Source organism: Phalacrocorax aristotelis, chromosome 2, assembly GCF_949628215.1.
Source record: "Phalacrocorax aristotelis chromosome 2, bGulAri2.1, whole genome shotgun sequence".
Lineage (NCBI taxonomy): Eukaryota > Metazoa > Chordata > Aves > Suliformes > Phalacrocoracidae > Phalacrocorax > Phalacrocorax aristotelis.
In genome coordinates, this window is record NC_134277.1 from 86,974,919 (window position 1) to 86,995,900 (window position 20,982).

Genomic DNA, 20,982 nt, shown 5'->3' on the forward strand with positions numbered 1-20,982 from the left:
GTTACTAGGGAGAAGAGACCAACCCCCGCCTCACTACAACCTCCTTTCAAGTAGTTGTAGAGAGCAATAAGGTCTCCCCTCAGCCTTTTCTTCTCCAGGCTAAACAACCCCAGTTCCCTCAACCTCTCCTCGTAAGACCTGCTCTCCAGACCCTTCACCAGCTTCGTTGCCCTTCTCTGGACACGCTCCAGCAACTCGAAGTCCTTCTTGTAGTGAGGGGCCCAAAACTGAATGCATGCACTTGAGGTGCAGCCTCACCAGGGCTGAGTACAGGGGCACGATCACTTCTCTACTCCTGCTGGCCACACTAGTCCTGATACAAGCCAGGATGCTGTCGGTCTTCTTGGCCACCTGGGCACACTGCTGGCTCATGTTCAGCTGGCTGTCAACCAGCACCCGCAGGTCCTTCTCCGCAGGGCAGCTCTCCAGCCACTCCTCCCCAAGCCTGTAGCGCTGCATGGGGTTGTTGTGACTAAAGTGCAGGACCTGGCACTTGGCCTTGTTAAACCTCATACAATTGATCTCAGCCCATTGATCCAGCCTGTCCAGGTCCCTCTGCAGAGCCTTCCTACCCTCCAGCAGATCAACCCTCCTGCCCAGCTTGGTGTCCTCTGGAAACTTACTGAGGGTGCACTCAATCCCCTCATCCAGAACATTGATAGAGATGTTAAACAAGACTGGCCTCAAAACTGAGCCCTGGGGACCACCGCTCATGACTGGCCGCAACTGGGTTTAGCTCCCTTCAGCAGAATGAAGTAGCTAGAAGGCAGTGACAAAAGGATAGTAAAGGATGTTTGACTGGAAGGAATAAAATAGAAGTAAAAAGCAAACTGGTGTGAGAAAGTAGTCAAATACATCCTTAAATAACTTGCTAAACTGCAGCAACGTAGAGAGGACTGAAATGTAAATCAGAGTACATACTGAGAGAGTGAAGAGTGACTTTTAATGTGAAAATTTGAATCCATACTAGAAACCGTGATGTTGAACTGAAAAATAAATGCAAAACAGAAGCATGTATTTCTCAAAATAACTTGCTTCCTTCTGACAGTTTAAATGTACCTGCCCTGTAATATGCCTTTTAGTATGAAACTTCATCTAAATACAAAGTAGGAGGCCCACATTTAGAAAGGGTATGTTTTATCCTCAATAGATTTGTCAAAGCCTTGAGAACCCCTTTCTGTTTTAGCTTTAAGTGAAAAGTATGACAAGTGTAATTTTGTTTTAATTGTCCCTTTAATGGAATTTAGCCTTGCCCATTATGATGGAAGTGTAAGAACAGGGGCTGGATTTCTGAGCTCTTAAATATATGAAAAAATATATCTGACATCAATTTCAAATAACCCTATGCTCAGGTTAGTGATATGTTTACATATACTCCCTGTGTCTCTTTGAGTTGTATAGGCACAACGTATTTGTCCCTGAGATAAATACACAAAGACTTGAGATGAAGAAGCTCAAACGTCAACATTTAGATCTTAGCTTCACAGAAATAGTTAATGGTACCAGTGTTCTTGAGACCCTCAAACTGTTCAAAGGTGTTTCTTATCAGTTAGTTTTGACAATGCTATTGAGTACAGAATCTTGAAACTAGAGGAGGTTTTAAAATAATATTACACCAGCTGCCTCTGTAAATAATGTAAATGTCTGCCCTTTCTTAGGTTTAGTACTTGATCATGCTGTCTTTTGACATTAATAATAAAACTGCAGGAACAGGATTAAACTGATGTAATTCTCTTAAATGGTTTGCAACTGTAAAAGCATCAATACAGTTTAACCCCTTGCTGCATTCCTTATTAGTTCCTTCTCAGTAGCTAAGTTGTTTAAATGTCTCATTCAGCTTATAAGGAACTTACTTCCACCTGGAATACTCCTTTTGTTTAACCAGTGCTTTTGCAGGTTGAAATAAGAAATAGGTTAATTTAATTAGGTCTTTATCTAAAGGGGTGTTCATATATGCAGAAACAATACTGAGCTAAAGAATTCTGAAATTAAGATGACTTCAGGCATACACAGAATGCAATATAAAGGACAGCTGAATGAGAATTCATCATCACTTTATTTTGAGAGGTTTGGTTCTGTGGTAAAGGCAATTTCCTTAAACCATTTTTTTTCGATATATATATATTTATATAATTATGTTTGGTTTTTGGTCGTTGGTTTTTTTTTTTGGCGGAGGGGGAGGTTTGTTTGTGTTTTGTTTTTTTTTTTTTTCTTGGAAGCTGCGTCATTACTGGACCACTGCTAATTTGTAAAAGCAAAATATGCAAGCAGGAAATGCAGAAAAAAATAAAGTGAGAAAAATATCACAGATACTATTCTAAATACGGTACGGTTTGATTGCTTTTTTTCCCACCTTTACTGCCCTTTCCAGTGAGTTCCAGTGCTTTACTAAGCATTAGGGAAATACTTATTTTACTGGAGTTACTTATTTCATTGATTTTAATTCCACCAGTTAGAGATAATATTATGAATAATGTATTTCTTCAGTAGGGAAAAATATATCCTGCAGCATATAGATCATGAAATCTTGAAACTAATGGACCTAGCTCTGTGTAAGTAAGAGCAAAATTCTACTGTATCTACTATTATTTTTTGAGGAAAACCAAACCAATCAACTAACCAACCAGCAAAAAAACCCCATGGTGTCTGCTTGTTGGCACTCTTCCAGTGAAGTTTGTCAGTTATTTTCTGATGAAGTATGGGCTGGATGAGCAGTGAGATGGGTTGAAATTTGGCTGAATGGCCAAGCCCAGAGGGTAATCATCAATGGCATAAAGTCTAGCTGGAGGCCAGTAATTAGTAGTGTACCCCAGGGGTCAATACTGGGTCCAGTTGCCTTCAACATGTTCATTAGTGATCTGGATGATGGGGCAGAGTGTAGCCTCAGCAAGTTCCCAGATGACACAAAACTGTCTAGAGGGGTTGCACTGCCATCCAGTGGGACCTTGAGAAGAACTTCAAAAGGTTCAACAAAGGAAAGTGCAAAGTCCTGCACCTGGGGAGGAGAAAGTCCTATGCACCAGTATATCCTGGTGGCCACCCATTTGGAAAGCAGCTTTGCAGAAAAGGACCTGGGGATGCTGGTGGTCAGAAGGTTGAAAATGAGCTAGCAATGTGCCCTTGCAGGAAAAAAAGGCTGATGGCATTCTGGGCAGCATTAGAAAGAATGTTGCCAGCAGGTCGAGGGAGGTGATCCTTCTGCTTTATTCAGCACCTAGTAAGGCCACACCTGGAGTGCTGTGTTTAGGTCTGGGCTCCCTGTAACAAGACAGGCATGGACATATTGGAGAAAGTCCTCTATGAGGAAAGGCTGAGATGGCTGGGACTGTTCGGCCTGGAGAAGAGAAGGCTCAGGAGGATCTCCTCAATATGTATAAATACTTGAAGGGAGGGTACAAAGAAGATGGAGCCAGGCTCTTTTCAGTGGTGCCCAGTGACCGGCCCAGAGGCAATGGGCACAAACGTGTCATAAATCGAGACCACAATGGATCATAATCCAATTAGAATTTTATTAATTGTAGCAAGTAGAATATGAGCAAATACAGCGCTGGACGGCAGGGGAGTCTGCGCTCCGCCAACTGCCGTACTGAGCAGTTCAAACAGTCTCTCTTTATACATCTTTACTTCCATGTTCAATGAGGTACTTTTCGCATGCCTCAGTTGTTGTTAGGGGGTCGTTTCCTGCTTCCTGGTGATATGGGGTTGCTTGTCTTATCTCTGTCGATAAGTTTGGACATCTGATGGTTATCTTGCATAAACACGCCTGGGAGGTATTCTTCGCATGCTTTACATTGAGCTTTAACATAAATCTTAATAAACAATACCTTAGTTCAGTTTCTCACAATCCCCCCTTTTTCTTTTTATCCTATTATTGTTTATTAGACACTACTTTCATTTTCGGCACTGCAGGCAAATCTTCTTCCACAATTCCGACATTTATCATAACACTCACAAGGTAATATCTCACAATTACAATCATAGTTCTTATGTGGCATAATGCATTCACAACAATCGTCATCTTCATTAATAGATACACTCTTATATTTTGCTTCAGACCTTGTAGTCAAAATAAGCAATTTAGCTGGGTCAAACCGTTCTTTAATAAAATGTAAAATACAGCGTAATATACAAGGTCCAAATATAAGTCCCAGAATCAACATAATAAGCGGTCCTGCTAAAGCAGACACCAAAGTGGTTAGCCAAGGTGAAACATTAAACCAGCTTTCATACCATAACTTGCCCGCTTCACGATCTTTTTTACGTTGTTCTAACCTTTTCCGGAGTTCAGACATGGTGTCTTGGACTACTCCCGTATGGTCAGCAAACGAACAACATTCTTCATTGAGAGCTACGCATAACCCTCCTTCCTTTAAGAACAATAGGTCTAATCCTCTCCTATTTTGCAGCACCACTTCTGATAAAGATTTTACTGAAGTGGCTAAATTTTGAATAGATTGCTCTATTTTTGCTAAATCCTCATCTACAGCCATCTGCAAATTTTGCAACTCCTGACCTTTTACCAGGGAGGCTATGCCTGTACTTGCTCCAACTCCACCCGCTATCAGCAGTGTAGCTAGGGTTACTGCCGTAATTGGCTCTCGTTTTTGTCTATTCAGGTTTCCTTCAAAGTGGCGTAGCACCTCCTCAGAGGTGTGATAGATTAGGCGAGGAACAATAATCACCTGTATGCAAAACTGAGATTCATTAAACACGTTCAAGGATAGGCAAGGCGTTATTCCGATGTCTGAACAAACCCATTTAGCTCCTGGTGTCGGGATAGCCCATTTGTCCTTTTTATTTTTGTGTTTCTCTATATTGGTGTTAGTGACTGTTCGGCTGCACAAAGGCTGATACTTTTCGGGCACTGTGCCTATACATTTTCCCTGACCCGTTACTAATTGAATAGTAATTCCTTGCGTATGATTCTTCTGGTCATCCCATTGACATTCTTGTGGGTTTAAACCATTAGACCATCGAATCATACCTGGTTTTCCAACTGCCTCAAAATATGGTGGTCTAATATTATAACATAACCAGCATTCTTCAGTTAAATTTGGTTTGCTTTCATTAAGGGCACGATAAGAGGCTTGCATTAGATTCCATAAGGGGTCCTTGGGTTCTGACAACTCTAGATCTCTGGATAAAGAGAATTCAGTCACAGCATCATTAGTTGTTTTCGAAGGAGAGCCTGAGGAAGGGGTTATGACAATTACGGGGGCCATCTTTTCTTCAGAGGAAGTGAGCGGATTCAGGACCAGATTTGGTCCTATTGGCAAAGGATCGTGGGGCATCGGTTTCTTCATAATTTGAAAAATACCCCCTCTATCTACACCTTGTTCGTAATATCTAATTCCCCAAAATTTTCCTACAAGCCAGAAGTCCTGACTAGGATCTTTTATGGTTATATTAATGCCTGTACATCCAATATCTTTATGATTACATGTACCATTATAGTAACTATCTGTGTAGCTCCAATTTCTCTTTTGACATATTTGTGGTGACCATTTGATTTCTAGATTTTGATCTCCAGATGCAGACCATTCAGAGGCCCATGTTTCGCATCCCCAGTATGCACAATAATAATGGTCTGGACGATTACAGTATGATTTACCAGGGTTCGATGCTGGGCATATATAAATTGGCTTGCAATTCTTATCCATTTCTCCATCGATTAAGTAACGCAAACTTATATTGAAACTAACTGTTCCCCCCTCCATAATTTGTGCTTGGATTGGCTTATTTGGATATTGTATGTTTATTATTGTCCAATTCATGGGTTCATGAGGGTTTCCTTTTCCATTTGTTTGGGCTATTATCGATAATAAAACTAACGATATACCAGGAAAAAGGGTGTCTGTCAATTTTTCCAATTTAAGTACACTTTTACCAGTCTTGGGGAAGTTCGACCATAGCTGCTCTTGCGCCTCATTGTTCTGGTTCTTTTCTCCACAGTTTGTTCCTCCTCTGCCTCGCCCGTCGACTCGGTTGCTTCGAGCCACGGGGTGTACCATCTTCTTGGCAGCAAGGGAAATCTTCAGGAGAACAGCTGTTTCAGGCTTTCTGCCTGTTTATATAGGCCTCCCACTTTGCAGCTTTAACTAATGAGACTAAGCAAGACACAGCTAGTACTTCCCTTCTGCACTTTGTAGCCAAAATTTCAACCACAAAGGGGATTGATTCGTTGGAATGGTAACAATAATACTAAGGGTTTATTCCTTTGGCAAAACTTTCCACCATTCATGGGATCCTCGAATAATTTCTTGTTCCGACTCTAATTGTTTTTAATTTCCACTCAGTGAGAGTTCTTTGGATTTTCCAACACTGTGTGCAAACTCCTGTCGGAGGGTATCCATATTCACAGTGTGTCCACCATTTATCCTGGCATACCTTACACTTGCAACGAGCAAATGGATAACAATCGCAGTTCAAATGATTGCATCTAATTTGTATATCTAAAGTGCTTATTAGCTTTTCCTCTATATTCAATATTGTGTTACTACATAAGTTTAGCAATTTCCTTCAACACACTTCGTACGCTTCCATATATAATAGATTAAAAAAGATAATTATAGCAAATATAAACAGCAATATACACTTTATACCAAAAGGTAATGCGGCAAAATAATCAACTAAAGTTCTTATCATTACGTTATCTTTTCAGAGTTATCTTGGTGTCACCTGGAGTACTGATTACTTTCCAGTAGGGTCTCGTCACTGGGCCTTTAATGCGACTGGCATGAGTCCATCCACGCTCAGCAGTCCGGACAGCTGTTTCTGTTGTAAGCAAAACAAGATAAGGTCCCTCCCAATTGGGTTTTAGGGTTTCTTCTTTCCACGTTTTAACCAATATCCAGTCCCCAGGTTTAAAATTGTGAATTTTTAAGTCCAATGGGGGTCGTTGCACAATTAGTCCATGTTCCCAAAGCTTGTTACGATGTTCTGCTAATTGTGAAACATATTCATTAATCACATGATCTCGAATTAAAACATTTGTTTGTGGACTTTCGATTCTATAGGGCATTCCATACACCAGTTCAAACGCTGATATCCCTACATCTGCTCGCGGCCTGGTTCTGAGAATTAATAGTGCCATGGGTAGGCACTTAACCCATGATAATTTGGTTTCTATCATTAATTTAGTCAAAATAGTTTTGATTTCTCCGTTCATCCTTTCAACTTTTCCCGAATTTTGTGGATGCCATGGCGTATGATATTCCCACTTAATACCTAAACTTCCTGTTAGATTTCTAACAATTTTTGACACAAAGTGTGTTCCTCTGTCTGAATCGATTACATCGGGTACTCCATATCGAGATATAATATGTTCAAGTAATACCTTAGTAACTTGGTTAGCAGTTGCTTTAGAGGTAGGAAAAGCCTCAACATAATGTGTTAAATGATCCACCATCACTAATAAATATTTGTAACGCCCTACCCTGGGTAGTTCAGTAAAATCCACTTGTATGTGTGAGAAAGGTCTGTATGCTGGGGAACGTCCTCCAAGAGGTTTTCGTCTCATGTTGTTTCGATTAACCTTTTGACAGGTCTCGCAGGCTGCAGTGACTGCCTTTGCTATGTTATATACGCTTATACAGGCAAACTGTTGATTGAAATGATCAACTAACGCCTGGGTTCCCCAGTGTGTTTTACTGTGTATTTTTGAAAAGATTTCGAGTGCTATGCCCTTCGGCAAGACTTCTCTCTCATCTGGCAATATGTACTTACCATCTTGTTCCTTAGCTCCCATTTGTTCTAGTTTTTCCTTTTCTGCAGACTCAAAACTCAAATTATTACTAACAGGTACTTGCTGCATAGTCAAAATCGTACTATAATTGCCTGCTACTCGTTTTGCTTCTGTATCAGCTGCATTATTTCCTCTAACTTGATAACTCGTGCCTCGCTGGTGTCCCTTTATATGTACAACTGCTATTTTATTTGGTATTTTCAATGCCCCCAGAACTCGCCGAATTAATTCTGGGTGTATCAGTTCTTTTCCCTGTGAGTTAACAAATCCTCTCTCCTCCCATATTTTCCCAAAGGTATGTACTACTCCGAACGCATAGCGTGAGTCTGTATATATAGTTCCATCCTTTCCCTTCAGTGACACTAAGGCTTTCCACAATGCGTACAGCTCACAGGCTTGAGCCGACCAGTTGGCACTCAGGGGGCCCGATTCTATTGTCTTAAATTCTCCTTTATCCAACTTAATGATGGCATACCCTGACAATCGTTTACCTTCCACTATTCGAGATGACCCATCTATAAAAATTATTTCTCCATGTTGTAATTCCTCTTCTTCTAGATCTGGTCGAATTCGTGTTTGTTGTTCAATCGTTTGAAGACAATCGTGTATTAACTCAGTACTTTCCCCTGGGTATAAAAATTCTGCAGGGTTAACCGCTCCGACAGTCCTTAGGGACAGTTTTGGAGATTCTATGAGTATTCCCTCATACTTTAGTAGTCGGCTATCTGTAAGCCATTTTTCTACTTTTTGTTGAAGCACCCCCCTTATGTTATGAGGCGCATATAGGACAACTTCCCCATTGAAGGTAATACGATTCGTTTCTTCAAGTAATAAGGCAGCAGCAACAACGATTTGTAAACAACTTGGCCAACCCCTGCTCACAGGATCCAACAGCTTTGATAAGTATGCTACTGGTTTCTTTTGTCCCGCCCATTCCTGAGTTAATACTCCGAATGCTGTTCCTTCATGTATGTTAACGAATAAATGGAATGGCCGCTTTAGATCTGGGAGGCTTAAAACCGGTGCTTGACTTAACTCCCTTTTGAGGCTGATAAACTGATCTTGATCCTGAGGGGTCCACTTGGGTATTTTGTCTTTAGACAGTTGTTCATACAAGAATTTAACTTTAAAGCTGTAATTCTCTATCCATTGTCTACAATACCCAAATAGCCCTAATGCTTGTCGAATTTGCCTCTTAGTGACAGGCATAGGTAATTCCAGAATTCCCTTAATGCGCTCCGGATCCAATATCTTCTTGCCGTTAAACAAATAATGCCCCAAATATTTCACTTTTTCCTCCACAAATTGTAACTTTTCTTGTGATACCCGTAGTCCCTGTTGTGCAAGAAAGTTTAGAAGTCGAATGGTTTCTTTTCTTACATCCTTCTTATTATTCCCTGCTATGAGTAGATCATCTACATACTGTAACAGCACATTTCCCGTTTGTACCTGGTATTCTTTTAAGATCTCTTCCAGGGCCTGTCCAAACAGGTTAGGGGACTCAGTGAACCCTTGGGGGAGCACGGTCCATCTCAATTGCTGTCTGCGGCCTGTCTCTATGTCTTCCCATTCAAAGGCAAAATAATCACGGCATTCTTCTGCCAGTGGACAGGCCCAAAAGGCATCCTTTAAATCAACCACACTATACCAGGAGTTATGGGGTCCTAGCTTGCTTAGCAGTGTGTATGGATTTGCTACTACAGGGAACCGGGTGATAGTTCTTTTGTTTATTTCCCTTAAATCATGTACGAGCCGATATTTCCCATTTGGCTTCCTTACAGGCAAAATGGGAGTGTTAAAGGGTGACATACAAGGCTCTAAGATTCCTTGTGCTAATAATCGATCAATTTCTGGTTTCAATCCTCTCCGTCCTTCTAGGGATATGGGATATTGCCTTATCCTCACAGGTATGTGGGGTTCGGAAATTTGAATTTTAATCGGTGGGATTTCCAGTTTACTTATTGTATCCGGAGAGTACCAGACATCGGGGTTAATTTGTTTTTGATCATCTACGGTCAAAGGATAAGCAGACACCGTTAGCTCTTGATTTTTTACTTTAATTTCTAATTGCAATTCAACAATTAAATCTCGTCCTAACAGATTAAATTCTGCTTCAGGGACGAGCAAGAGTTCACCCATTCCAAATTTATTTTCAGTTTCGAATACCACATTTTTGATTTTGCTTACTTTAAAGGGTTCTCCTTTTGCCCCAATTACTTGTACCTTTTCAGGGGAAACTTTACATCCCTCAGGTATTTGCCTAATAGTCGATTTCTCAGCCCCAGTGTCTACTAAAAAGGTGAACTCTTGTTTATGGGGACCTATTTTTAATTTTATCAAGGGCTCATGATGACTCCGGTCCCCTAAGATATAGAGCCCCTGACTCTCCTATTCCGTTTTTAATATTTCCTCATCCCTGATCCTTTCTCTGCAATTCGTCTTTATATGTCCCTTCTTTCCACAGTAAAAACAACATCTCTGTTCCTTCTTTACTACCACGTTCCCTTGTTTCATTCCAGCAGATCTGTGTTCACCAGTCCGCCCTTTGCGATCCTCTCTGACTGCTGCTACCATCATTTTTACTTGTCGCTTGCTGCTCTCTTCTTCCCGCCTTACGTAGACTTTCTGAGCTTCCCTCAATAATTCATCCAACCCTCTATTCTGCCAGTCCTCTAACTTTTCAATCTTCTTTCTGATATCTTCCCATGATTTTGCCACAAACTGAGTTTTGAGGAGCGCTTGCCCTAAAGGGTTGTCTGGATTTACCCCAGAATACAGCTGAAGGGCTTTCCTCAGTCGTTCCAGCCACTCAGTAGGGCTCTCATCTTTCTTTTGTATTTCATTAAATGCTTTATTGATATTCTGGCCACGGGGTACTGCTTCTCTAATCCCTTGAATTACTATAGTTCTCAGGTCCTGCATATGAGTTCTATGCACCGGATCCTGATTATCCCAATTAGGTCTTTGGAGTGGCCATTTAATATCTGCTTGGGGTCCCTGGGCATGCTGAGCATCCCACAGTCTCATTCCTGCTCGCCTGATCATATCTCTTTCCTCGGTAGTAAATAATTGACCAAGGATAGATTGCATCTCATCCCAAGTATAAAGATTTGGTCCCAAAAATTGATCTAATCTTTCTGCCACTCCGAGTGGGTCTTCAATTAGGTTTCCCATCTCGGTTCTTTTAAAATCTCGTAGGTCAGCCGAACTTAGGGGCACAAAAATATATCCAATCACAGGTTGGGGTCCCCCCATGGGCATTTCCCTTAAAGGATACATCTGAGCTGCCCCTTTTTGACTCCTAGTTACGCGTCTAGGAGGAGGGGGAGACCCTTGTTCCGATTCTGGTGGGGGAGTGGGTGCTCTGGGGACCTCTGAAGGGGCTGCGGGAGCAGGAGGAGAAATATAGGGAGGGGGGCTTAGAAGGGTTTCGTCTAACTCTTCCTTCTTTTTCTTTTGTTCAGTTTTTACTTCATTCAGTGGATAAAGTCTAGCTCTCGGTCTTTCTAGCCACACTTCCGCATACTGACTCTCTTCTGGGTTAAGGGGTTTTTTATTGTTAACCCAGAGGTTTAATTGTTGTCTGACCCAATCCTCTTCTGACCCATAGACTGGCCAAACGTCATCTTTAGAAATCTTCTTCCCTCCCCATATCCTAGTACAATATTTTATCATTTTCTGTTTATCTTTCCCTAGGGTTCCAGGGAAATATCTCCAATTGTCTAGGATATATGCCAGAGGGGTATTCTTAGGTACAGTGGGTACCTTTCCCATGGGAGTCGAAGGCTTGCTGCCCTTCGCCCCCATCTTCTGGAATATCCACAAGCGCGCACTCACTCGTTCCCCTTGTTCCTGGCCCAGTCCCTCGCGGGAGATGGGAAACGCAGTACTTAAGGGTCCGCACTCGCCTGGTTCAATATAGCGAACCTCTCACTCGTTATATTCCAGGAAACCCAATCCCGCCCGAACGGTAAACCCGCGAACAAATTCGCCATGTACTTACGCGCCCTGCGTCTTCGTCCGGACTCCCGTGCACAGAATTTTTATGGGATTTTACCGGTTTCTCCTTTGCTCATCATTCTAGAATTTAGGTTCGTCGGTAAGGTTGAGGTAAGCTGTCGGTCGCGGGGCCGCGGATTGCCGCGGGGCGCCTCCCCGGAGGACAGAAGCTCACCGTTCCTTATCCGAGTCACGGCACCAAATTGTCATAAATCGAGACCACAATGGATCATAATCCAATTAGAATTTTATTAATTGTAGCAAGTAGAATATGAGCAAATACAGCGCTGGATGGCAGGGGAGTCTGCGCTCCGCCAACTGCCGTACTGAGCAGTTCAAACAGTCTCTCTTTATACATCTTTACTTCCATGTTCAATGAGGTACTTTTCGCATGCCTCAGTTGTTGTTAGGGGGTCGTTTCCTGCTTCCTGGTGATATGGGGTTGCTTGTCTTATCTCTGTCGATAAGTTTGGACATCTGATGGTTATCTTGCATAAACACGCCTGGGAGGTATTCTTCGCATGCTTTACATTGAGCTTTAACATAAATCTTAATAAACAATACCTTAGTTCAGTTTCTCACAAACGGAAACACAGGAGGTTCTGCCTGAACATCAGGAAACCTTTTTACTGGAGGGTGACTGAGCACTGGCACAGGTTGCCCAGAGAGGTTGTTTAGTCTCCATCCTTGGAGATATTCATAAGCTGTCTGGACGCAGTCTTGGGGAAGAGACTCTAGATGGCCCTGCTTGAGCAGGGGGGTTGGACCAGATAACCTTCAGAGGTCCCTGCCAACCTTAAGCCTTCTGTGATTTTATTTGCTCTGAGTAACAAGTCTTACTAATGAAGGGCATGTCACCTTTATGCATGATTAATGCTTATGAATGGAAAGGTGAGACAGCAGCAGTATTTCCTCCTTTCCTTTCAATGGGGAAGAATTGACAATTCCTTGTGACTTTCAGATGACTCGGTGAAACAAATGAATGCATTTTCACAGTTAATACGCTTTTTTTGCTATGGTGATTATTCATGTTACTAGTAACTTTTTTCACTAGTGCAATGATTTAATCAACTTAGAGTGTTTTTGTTTTACAAAATAGATTATTTGCAATTTTTAACTGCAGTATTTATTTACCTGCATTCTCTGGTGCTACTTCTGCTTCTAACATCTAAGTTAATTTCAGTTTTTTGTCATTCAAGCTTCAGATGTAGAGAAAGAAGGCTCCTTAGTTTTTGCTGGTTTTGTCTTTGAGAGTTAAGCAGCTGAACTTAATGTTCCTTGTAGGTAGGGTATAGGCAGCAGTCTCATATGTACATTTACTGTGTAATATTATGTATAGTAAACCTAGTTCTGGGTGGTTACCTTCACTTACTCATCCCCACATTGAGTCTTTGTCAATCATTTAAACTGCTAAGGTTTGGTTACTTGCTTTTTGTTCTAGGTAAAAAATCAGAGGAAACTAAATTAGATATTCCCAAAATCTATGAGCCAATTTACTCCTTTCATCAGCTACGGAATCGTTTAAATATGTTTTTACGAACATACAATGAGAACGTCCACGGTACTGGAATGGACATGGTTTTCTTTGAGGATGCTATGATTCATTTAGTCAAGGTACTGTGTTACTAGATTGCCATTTGTTGTTATTGTTCACTTGCCCTCAGCACCTATGAGTGGAGGTATGCACAAATCAAGGTAAATTACTTCTAAAACTGAAGCAAGTAATTTATTGCTAGCAAATATTTTGTCTGTCACTCTGTGACTAGATACTAAAACTCAACTTTTCTGAAATTGCACTGGATGGAACTATTCTCTTATATCTGTCTTTTATGTCTGGTGGGATGATGGTCCTGACTATTCTAACTCTGTTTCAACCTTTCTTCTTGTTAATTCTTCTGAGAGCCCTTCCTCTCTTTGGAATGAGTCAAATCGAATTCAGGTTAGGACATAATTGGTTGCTTAGGAGGGAGTAGGCACAACAGAGTAGGAATAAATGTAGCCCAAACTTCCTTTGTAGATCCACAGTATGCTAATTTCTTCTAAAATTCCTTTGAATTTTGGTAGCAGTGTCCACACAGAATAGGCTTCATACAAAGGGGAAGCTTTTTTCTTTTTTTTAAACTAAAAACCCTATTGTTTCTTAGTTGCACAGCGACGTTATCTGTATTTCTTATAATAAATTATTAAGAACTGAATATTGGATTTTACCATCCTAACAAATATTATAATAAATATCAAAACAAATTTAATTATAGTTGACCAATACATTGCATCTGCAGTTTTCAAAGTTCTGGGGTGGATTGTTATTTCACAAAATTCATCTCTTTTCATAAGGTAGTCTCTGCAAAATGGATGATGTTCTGCTATGGATTTCTTTAGGAAAATTGTTAAATCATCATCACACTATCAACTTTCTGTTTTATTTTTAGTAAAAAATCTATATAAATTCAGGATATAGCAAAAAAATATATTTTTTCCCCTGAAGAGCCACCTTAGAGAAGAGTCTTCAGGAATCTAGATGGTAAATATCTTAACTTTCACTTGGATAAAATCAATATATAGTGCTTCTCTGATCCCTTATTCGTGAAAACAGAATTTACAGCTGTGCAGGTCTGAGCTTTATGCATTAGCTAGACTTGAGACAGCATCTAAGAGAAAGCTAGGTAAGCACAGTTAAGGGAATGCCTAATGTGAGTTGATGTAGTATGACTTGAATGAGTTAAAGCTGAGGAATATCTTAAACAGAGAACAAAGCTTCCAATTTGCAGCATGTGTAAATTTTCTGCCTGGAAGAGATCTGCTAGCCATAATTGAAGTGGTCAGCAATATTCCAAGGGTGGTGTGCAAATCTGTTTTTCTTTCTTTGGTTAAATAGTAAATATAGTTAGAGTAAGCCTTAGCACCTGGTGTTATCTTTTCTTATAAAATGTTAACCTATGAGAAAATAACAAGTATGTTACACGCAATATGTAAAAACTATGGGTTTAAAACTGCAGGAAATTGACATGGCTATTTTTAATAACTTGAAAAAAAGTGTGTTAGAGGAAAGGCGAGTAAACAGGTATCCCAGGCTGGTTATTGGCATGGTGGAGTTCTAGGGGCATCAGAGGGATGTTCAAGATAATAAAGAGAACAGGAGCCAATACTCTGCGTCATTGCTTGTGCAGAGGAGACCAGCTGCCAAACAGCTGGTTAGTATTACCTTGCCTTTGAAAGGCAAGCGACTCCATGCTGTTCTGGAAATTAATGTAGGCTCTTCTGTATACTATGAGTATCTATCCGCATGCAGCTGATGGGGTGTGGAGCAAATTTGTCTCCTGTGCTTAATGGCATATTTTCTCAGAATCGGGTAAGATCTACCTGTTTCCAGATTTCTTGGCATTATTTTTTGGCTGTGGACAGTGGGACGGGTGCTGCATGCAGTTCACAGTTGGTGCTGAGAATTTTTTTGCTGTGAATTGCAAAGAGTCTCTTTGTTTACATTGCACTGGCCTGAATTGAAGGAAAACGTGGAGGAGTAGCTAACTACTGCCTTTTGCTTTAAAAGGTAAATAATGAAATGGGAAAGAAAAGGAGATTTACCTGGGAGATGTTCCACTGTAACCAAATATTAATCCTGATATTGTGCATTTTTATAATCAAGTAAACTAGAAGCTTAAGGAGTTTGATTATAAAGGCAGTATTATTACTTGCTGCAGAGAATACTGGACACTCTTTCTCCTGAATTTAATGTGCCTGGGACAGCTTGTCTTTCTGGTTGCAGTGAAGGGGCCTGGAGAAATTAGTCATACTAAAGTTGTTCAGAGGGTATGGTATTGGGGAAACTGCTATTTCTTTCCCAATTTTAATAATCTGTCATGCTATGATAGCAGATCACTAACAAATCACAGTTGAGACTTCCTTGTGCTTCGTGGAAGTGTGAGATGCAGTTCTACTGATAACTGGAAGTTCACAGTGATGGAATCAAGTGGTTGCAATACTATTGGAAGATTTACAGAAAACATTGCAAAGTGCCAATGTTCATAGAATATATTAATAGTAGCATAGGATCCCTTAATTAAACCTTAAAAATTCCATTTGTTCTGCATTTCTAATACAACTTTATTACTACGGTAGCATAGGATTTTTGGGTCTGTAACTTTTGCAATAAATGACTATGATCTTACACAGATTTCTCGGGTGATTCGCACTCCTCGTGGAAATGCTCTTTTAGTTGGAGTTGGTGGCTCAGGAAAACAGAGCTTGACAAGACTGGCATCTTTCATAGCTGGCTATGATACATTCCAGATAATGTTAACAAGGTGAGCATTAATTAAAATCAGTTCTCTGATTCTGTAGCAGGGGGGATACAGGGGTGGCTTCTGTGAGAAGCTGCTAGAAGCTTCCCCCATGTCTGACAGAGCCAGTGCCAGCTGGCTCCAAGATGGACCTGCTGCTGGCTAAGGCTGAGCCCACCAGCGATGGTGGTAGCACATCTGAGATTACATATTTAAGAAGGAGGAAAAAGCTGCTGTGCAACAGCAGCTGGAAAAGAGGAGTGAGAATAAGTGAGAGAAACAACTATGCAGACACCAAGGTCAAACCCACCACACTTTGTGCAATAATTTTTATGTCATTTAATCTCTTGGTTTGCTGCTGCTCTCTTCCCTTTTTGTAAAACTGTGAGTGCCAACATTGGTGATGACTTTCACCAGAAGGGCAACTAGTTTGAGTTTTTTAATTAGTCAATAAAATCTGAAGTGTCGTATTGTATCCAGCGCATGACAGAATCCTGTGAGACAACACCTGTGTGTTCATTTTTTTCTAGCAAAAGAGAAATAAATAGCATGATAAGACTTCAGGTTTCAGGTTTTTTTGTTGATTTGGCTTTTTTGTAACTTTGGGGTGTGGGGTTTTGTGTAGTTTTTTTTAAAATTTATTTTTTATTGATGTGGGAGGTGAAGAGAGAGCCAGAAAGAGAAGAGATTAGGTGTTTAATGGGAGGCTTTGAAATTAGCTATGTCTTTCCTCCTAATCTAAATGAAAATTCCTGGACTTTAGCACCTTTTTGCCTTAAATTCAAAGAGATTGTTTCCTACTTGATTTTGCTTGTTCTTTTTCTTTTAACTGGAACCCCTTTTTAAAAGGAAAGATTATGAGTACAACTGTTCTTTTTTGTAGATCGTACAACACTTTAAACTTGATGGAAGATCTGAAACTCCTGTACAGAACAGCAGGACTGCAAGGGAAAGGCATCTCTTTTCTTTTTACAGACAATGAGATCAAAGATGAATCTTTCTTGGAATACCTGAACAATGTTTTATCATCAGGAGAAGTAAGATGCCTTCTCATGATCGTTCTCCTGCTTCTTAAATTTTATTATTCTGAAGTAAAATAACCAAATTTATTTGAATATTCTTTGATATGTCAAGGGGCATGCTTCCACAAACTGAATCTCCAGGTGCTTTCTATCATTACAGTATTATAAAAATGGAAACAATCCATTATACTAGGTTAGAGTGAGACAAAGCTATTGTAAAATTAAGAATGAACATCATCATTCCATACAGAGAAACTGTGTAAGTCAGACCCTTTTAAATGTGTTGACAAGCTGTCATGGACATGGGATTAACTGAAAAAAAAATTTGAGACTTGGGGAACATCATAGAAGTTTAACGAAATTGTCTGTTAAATTAACTATGTCATTAATGTACAATTAGTTTTTGTATGTTAGATTTACGTCCACAATGGATGGGATGGCTTATATTGTATTTATTTATTTATTAATTCAGGGGTGTGTTTCAGAGTAATTTCTCCTAGTTATTAAAATATTAAGAGAAGAAAGCAAAGCCATTGTACATGGATTCTTAGTTTTTCATATGTGAGAGTGGGTTTTCTTATTCATCAAGTTAGATTTCAGTGTGTTTAATGGAATCCGTTCTGGAAAAGTTCTGGTTTAAAGGAGTGGGGTGGGTCCTATTAACTTCAGTGTCTGAAATGTATGTCCCTTCCTGAAGTGCTGTCTGTTAAGTGAACATTATTCTATATAATCTAGCTTGGATCATCTCTAAAATGTGAAAAAGATCTTCCTTTTTCTCAAAGGTGTCAAACTTATTTGCACGTGATGAAGTAGATGAGATCATTAGTGACCTCATACCCACCTTCAAAAAGGAACATCCACGTAGACCTGCAACCAGTGAGTTTCTGTATGACTACTTCATGACCAGAGTCCGTCAGAACCTTCATGTGGTTCTTTGCTTTTCACCAGTTAGTGAAAAATTCCGAAATAGGGCCCTGAAGTTCCCTGCTCTCATTTCTGGATGCACTATAGATTGGTTCAGCCGATGGCCTAAGGATGCTCTAGTGGCAGGTAGGTGTAGATTTTGTCTTTGCGAATATTTAATTCTCTGATTGGTGGTCATGAAGTTTTAATTACTTTGAATTTTGCCAGCACACTGGCAGAAGAAACTTCCTGGGTTCTAAAATTTGATACAGATATTTTCTTCTTTAAAGCTTGCTGTATTAAACTATTGAAATATTTCTAACAGAGGAAAGGCTTTGAACGCAGTTGGAAGAAAAATTCCAGTTGAAGGTGGCTTAAAGACATTAGAAAAGAAGGCAAAATACTACTAAAGAGAGTGATTATTAGTGACTGTGTTTGTGATCAGGCATACAGAGGAAGGCTGTGATTACCTGATCCCTGGTGGCTAGCAGTTAGACAGGTTCAGAGAGAAAAAGCAGTTGAACACTTTGGAGGTGAAAGAATACCAGATCCTTGGCTTTACTTTTTACTGAGAACTGTGGAATAATGTTAAGAATCTGATGGTGGAGAGTAAAGACGACTGGGGTTTCAGAAGCTGGGTGAAAGCTGACATAATATCTTGTGGATGCAATGTGGAAGCATCTCCCATGTCATAGCTGTCAGTAAGTTGGTTGATAATATTTACATTTTAAATTAAATTTATAGAAGACATCAAGAAGACAAATGTCAGATTGCCTGTAACATTGTATAAAGACTTTACTTCCAGAGGTATTCTCTGCTTTGCAACTATTGCCTGGTGTAATGAATACCATCCTTTAGTAGACCACATATTGGACTGTGAAATGTTAAAAATAAAATGCTATTTAAAGTTCAGGCACATGCTGAGCCAAATATATATAAGTGGTGTGCAGATCAATGGCAGATGAAGATTTAAATTAGACGAAATATTTATCTTTGTTGCGGTACACAGCCTTTATATTGCCTTATTTAAGCTAAGAATTTTTCCTGAATATTTACTACTATTTCTGTTTTTCTTTCTTTCCTAAGTATCTGAGCATTTCCTTTCCTCGTTTGATATGGACTGCACTGCTGATACAAAGAGGGAAATTGTGCAGTGTATGGGCTCATTTCAGGATGGAGTGGCAGAGAAGTGTTCTGATTACTTTCAAAGATACAGACGTTCTACACATGTAACTCCCAAATCCTACCTGTCCTTTATTCAGGGGTATAAAACCACATACAAAGAAAAGCACGCTGAAGTGCAGACATTAGCAAACAGGTAAACTGCTCAGTTTACTCCTAACTTTCTATAGCTTCCTTCCCTGGGTAGGTATATTCTGATGCACTTCATTTCAGTGCATGGCTTGTCTCTTTGCAGAGCAAAAGGACTTTTTTCCCCCCAGGTTTCCTAAAATTGTGTAAAGGTGTAACTTGATCAAATAATGTAGTTGGTCTTTGCATATAAGTTAAAGGCTATATATTTTTGGAGGGGAGAAAAAGGTAGTGACGTATGAAAACCAAGGTGGTGGGAAAAGAAGTGAATATAAATTATTCCCATATATTTTTAATGAATAAAAGAAAACACCTACATGTAATTTCATAATATATTCACAATAACATTTAATTTGTCAGAGAACGTCTTTTGTTTTCTTGCTAAACAGTTGTGTCCTCCTGGTATGAACATGTATGAAATACCCTTGGCGTGTTTGTGTTTGTGATCATAGGCTGCTGAGCTTTTCACCTGTAGGTTATTAAAGTGATTTTGATATATTAATTCTCCTTTTCAGATACTTTCTTAAACTAACGAGGTCTATTTGCACACTTACCTTCATGTCAGAAATACTCAAATAGAATGTAAAATTAGCATGGGGTTTATCAATTGGAATGACCCTTAAGAAAAAATGTCAGTTTTGAAAGATTGGCACACAGAGCTGGAAGCCTTTAAGAGACTCAAACTAGTTTATTTCACGTCGAAACATCCTTCAACTTCAAAGCCTAATTGTCTTAAAAATCTGTGGCTACGTCATGGGCGAAGACTTGTAAAACAGAATTCTGGTCCTGTTTTCTACTTTCTGATGCCTCAAATCATGCATGTCAATTTGTTTCTTAACATCAGTTGCATGGTCTGAATTGCTTTGCCAGGTGTTACTCTTTATCTGTTCTCCTGTATTTGTTCAGCAGTCCGAGTACTGCTTAGACTTTGCAAGAGCAGTCTCTGTAGAGGCCACTTAAACTTGTCTGAAAAGTCCCAAGTGAGGACTAATATTTAATAGACAAAAAGCACTGTTGCACTGTTGAAGGGGCATTTTAATGCTGAATGAGAAAAGTGTTATCTCAATGCTATTTTTCTGTTACTCTCTTTCAGTTGGTCTTGATTCCAGTATTTTTATTTTATTAGCCATTTCAATATCCTCTTCAAACCAGAAACAGTGATTTGAGATATTTCCCAGGATTCTAGTGATCAGAAAATGCTTTCTGATATACAGAACTCAGTCCTTTGAGTATCAGATTGGAGCTCAACAGGGACGGTGACATATATGGACCAATGTATAGGATTTTTATGCAACGGTAAAGGCATACTGTTTGAGTGAGAAGTGGGTAAAATTTCAAGCTACAGACTCTCTTTATGTAGTTCTTTATTCACTTTCGTGATTCTGAAGACACCAGACACTTGTGTGAAAATTCCTGTACAAGTGTTATTTTTGGTGTAAAATCGCTTTTGCTAGTGTTTGTTCTGATTGATGTGATTCATTCTATTGATGGAATAATTTGGAAAGCAGAGTGTAAATTACATGCCGTTTATTTTGGTTTTTAACTCCAGAATGAATATGGGACTGGAAAAATTGAAAGAGGCCTCCGAGTCAGTGGCTGCTCTAAGCAGAGAGCTGGAGGTAAAAGAAAAGGAACTTCAAATTGCCAATGAAAAAGCTGACATGGTATGTACAGCCTTCAAAGTGTATTGCTGTTTGATTTTTTTCCCTTTTTATTTCTCCTATTT

At 39.8% G+C, this 20,982-nt stretch overlaps 1 protein-coding gene across 1 annotated transcript in view; it reads left to right on the top strand.

The window, feature by feature from the left end:
- DNAH5 (dynein axonemal heavy chain 5) overlaps positions 1–20,982 on the top strand; it is a 173,604-nt gene that overhangs the window by 117,894 nt on the left and 34,728 nt on the right. Inside the window, exons 52-57 of the mRNA XM_075084263.1 lie at positions 13,185–13,357; positions 15,914–16,044; positions 16,904–17,057; positions 17,825–18,092; positions 19,032–19,263; positions 20,806–20,920. Of these exons, the coding sequence (XP_074940364.1) occupies positions 13,185–13,357; positions 15,914–16,044; positions 16,904–17,057; positions 17,825–18,092; positions 19,032–19,263; positions 20,806–20,920 (1,073 nt within the window). The remainder of the gene's footprint in view (positions 1–13,184; positions 13,358–15,913; positions 16,045–16,903; positions 17,058–17,824; positions 18,093–19,031; positions 19,264–20,805; positions 20,921–20,982) is intronic.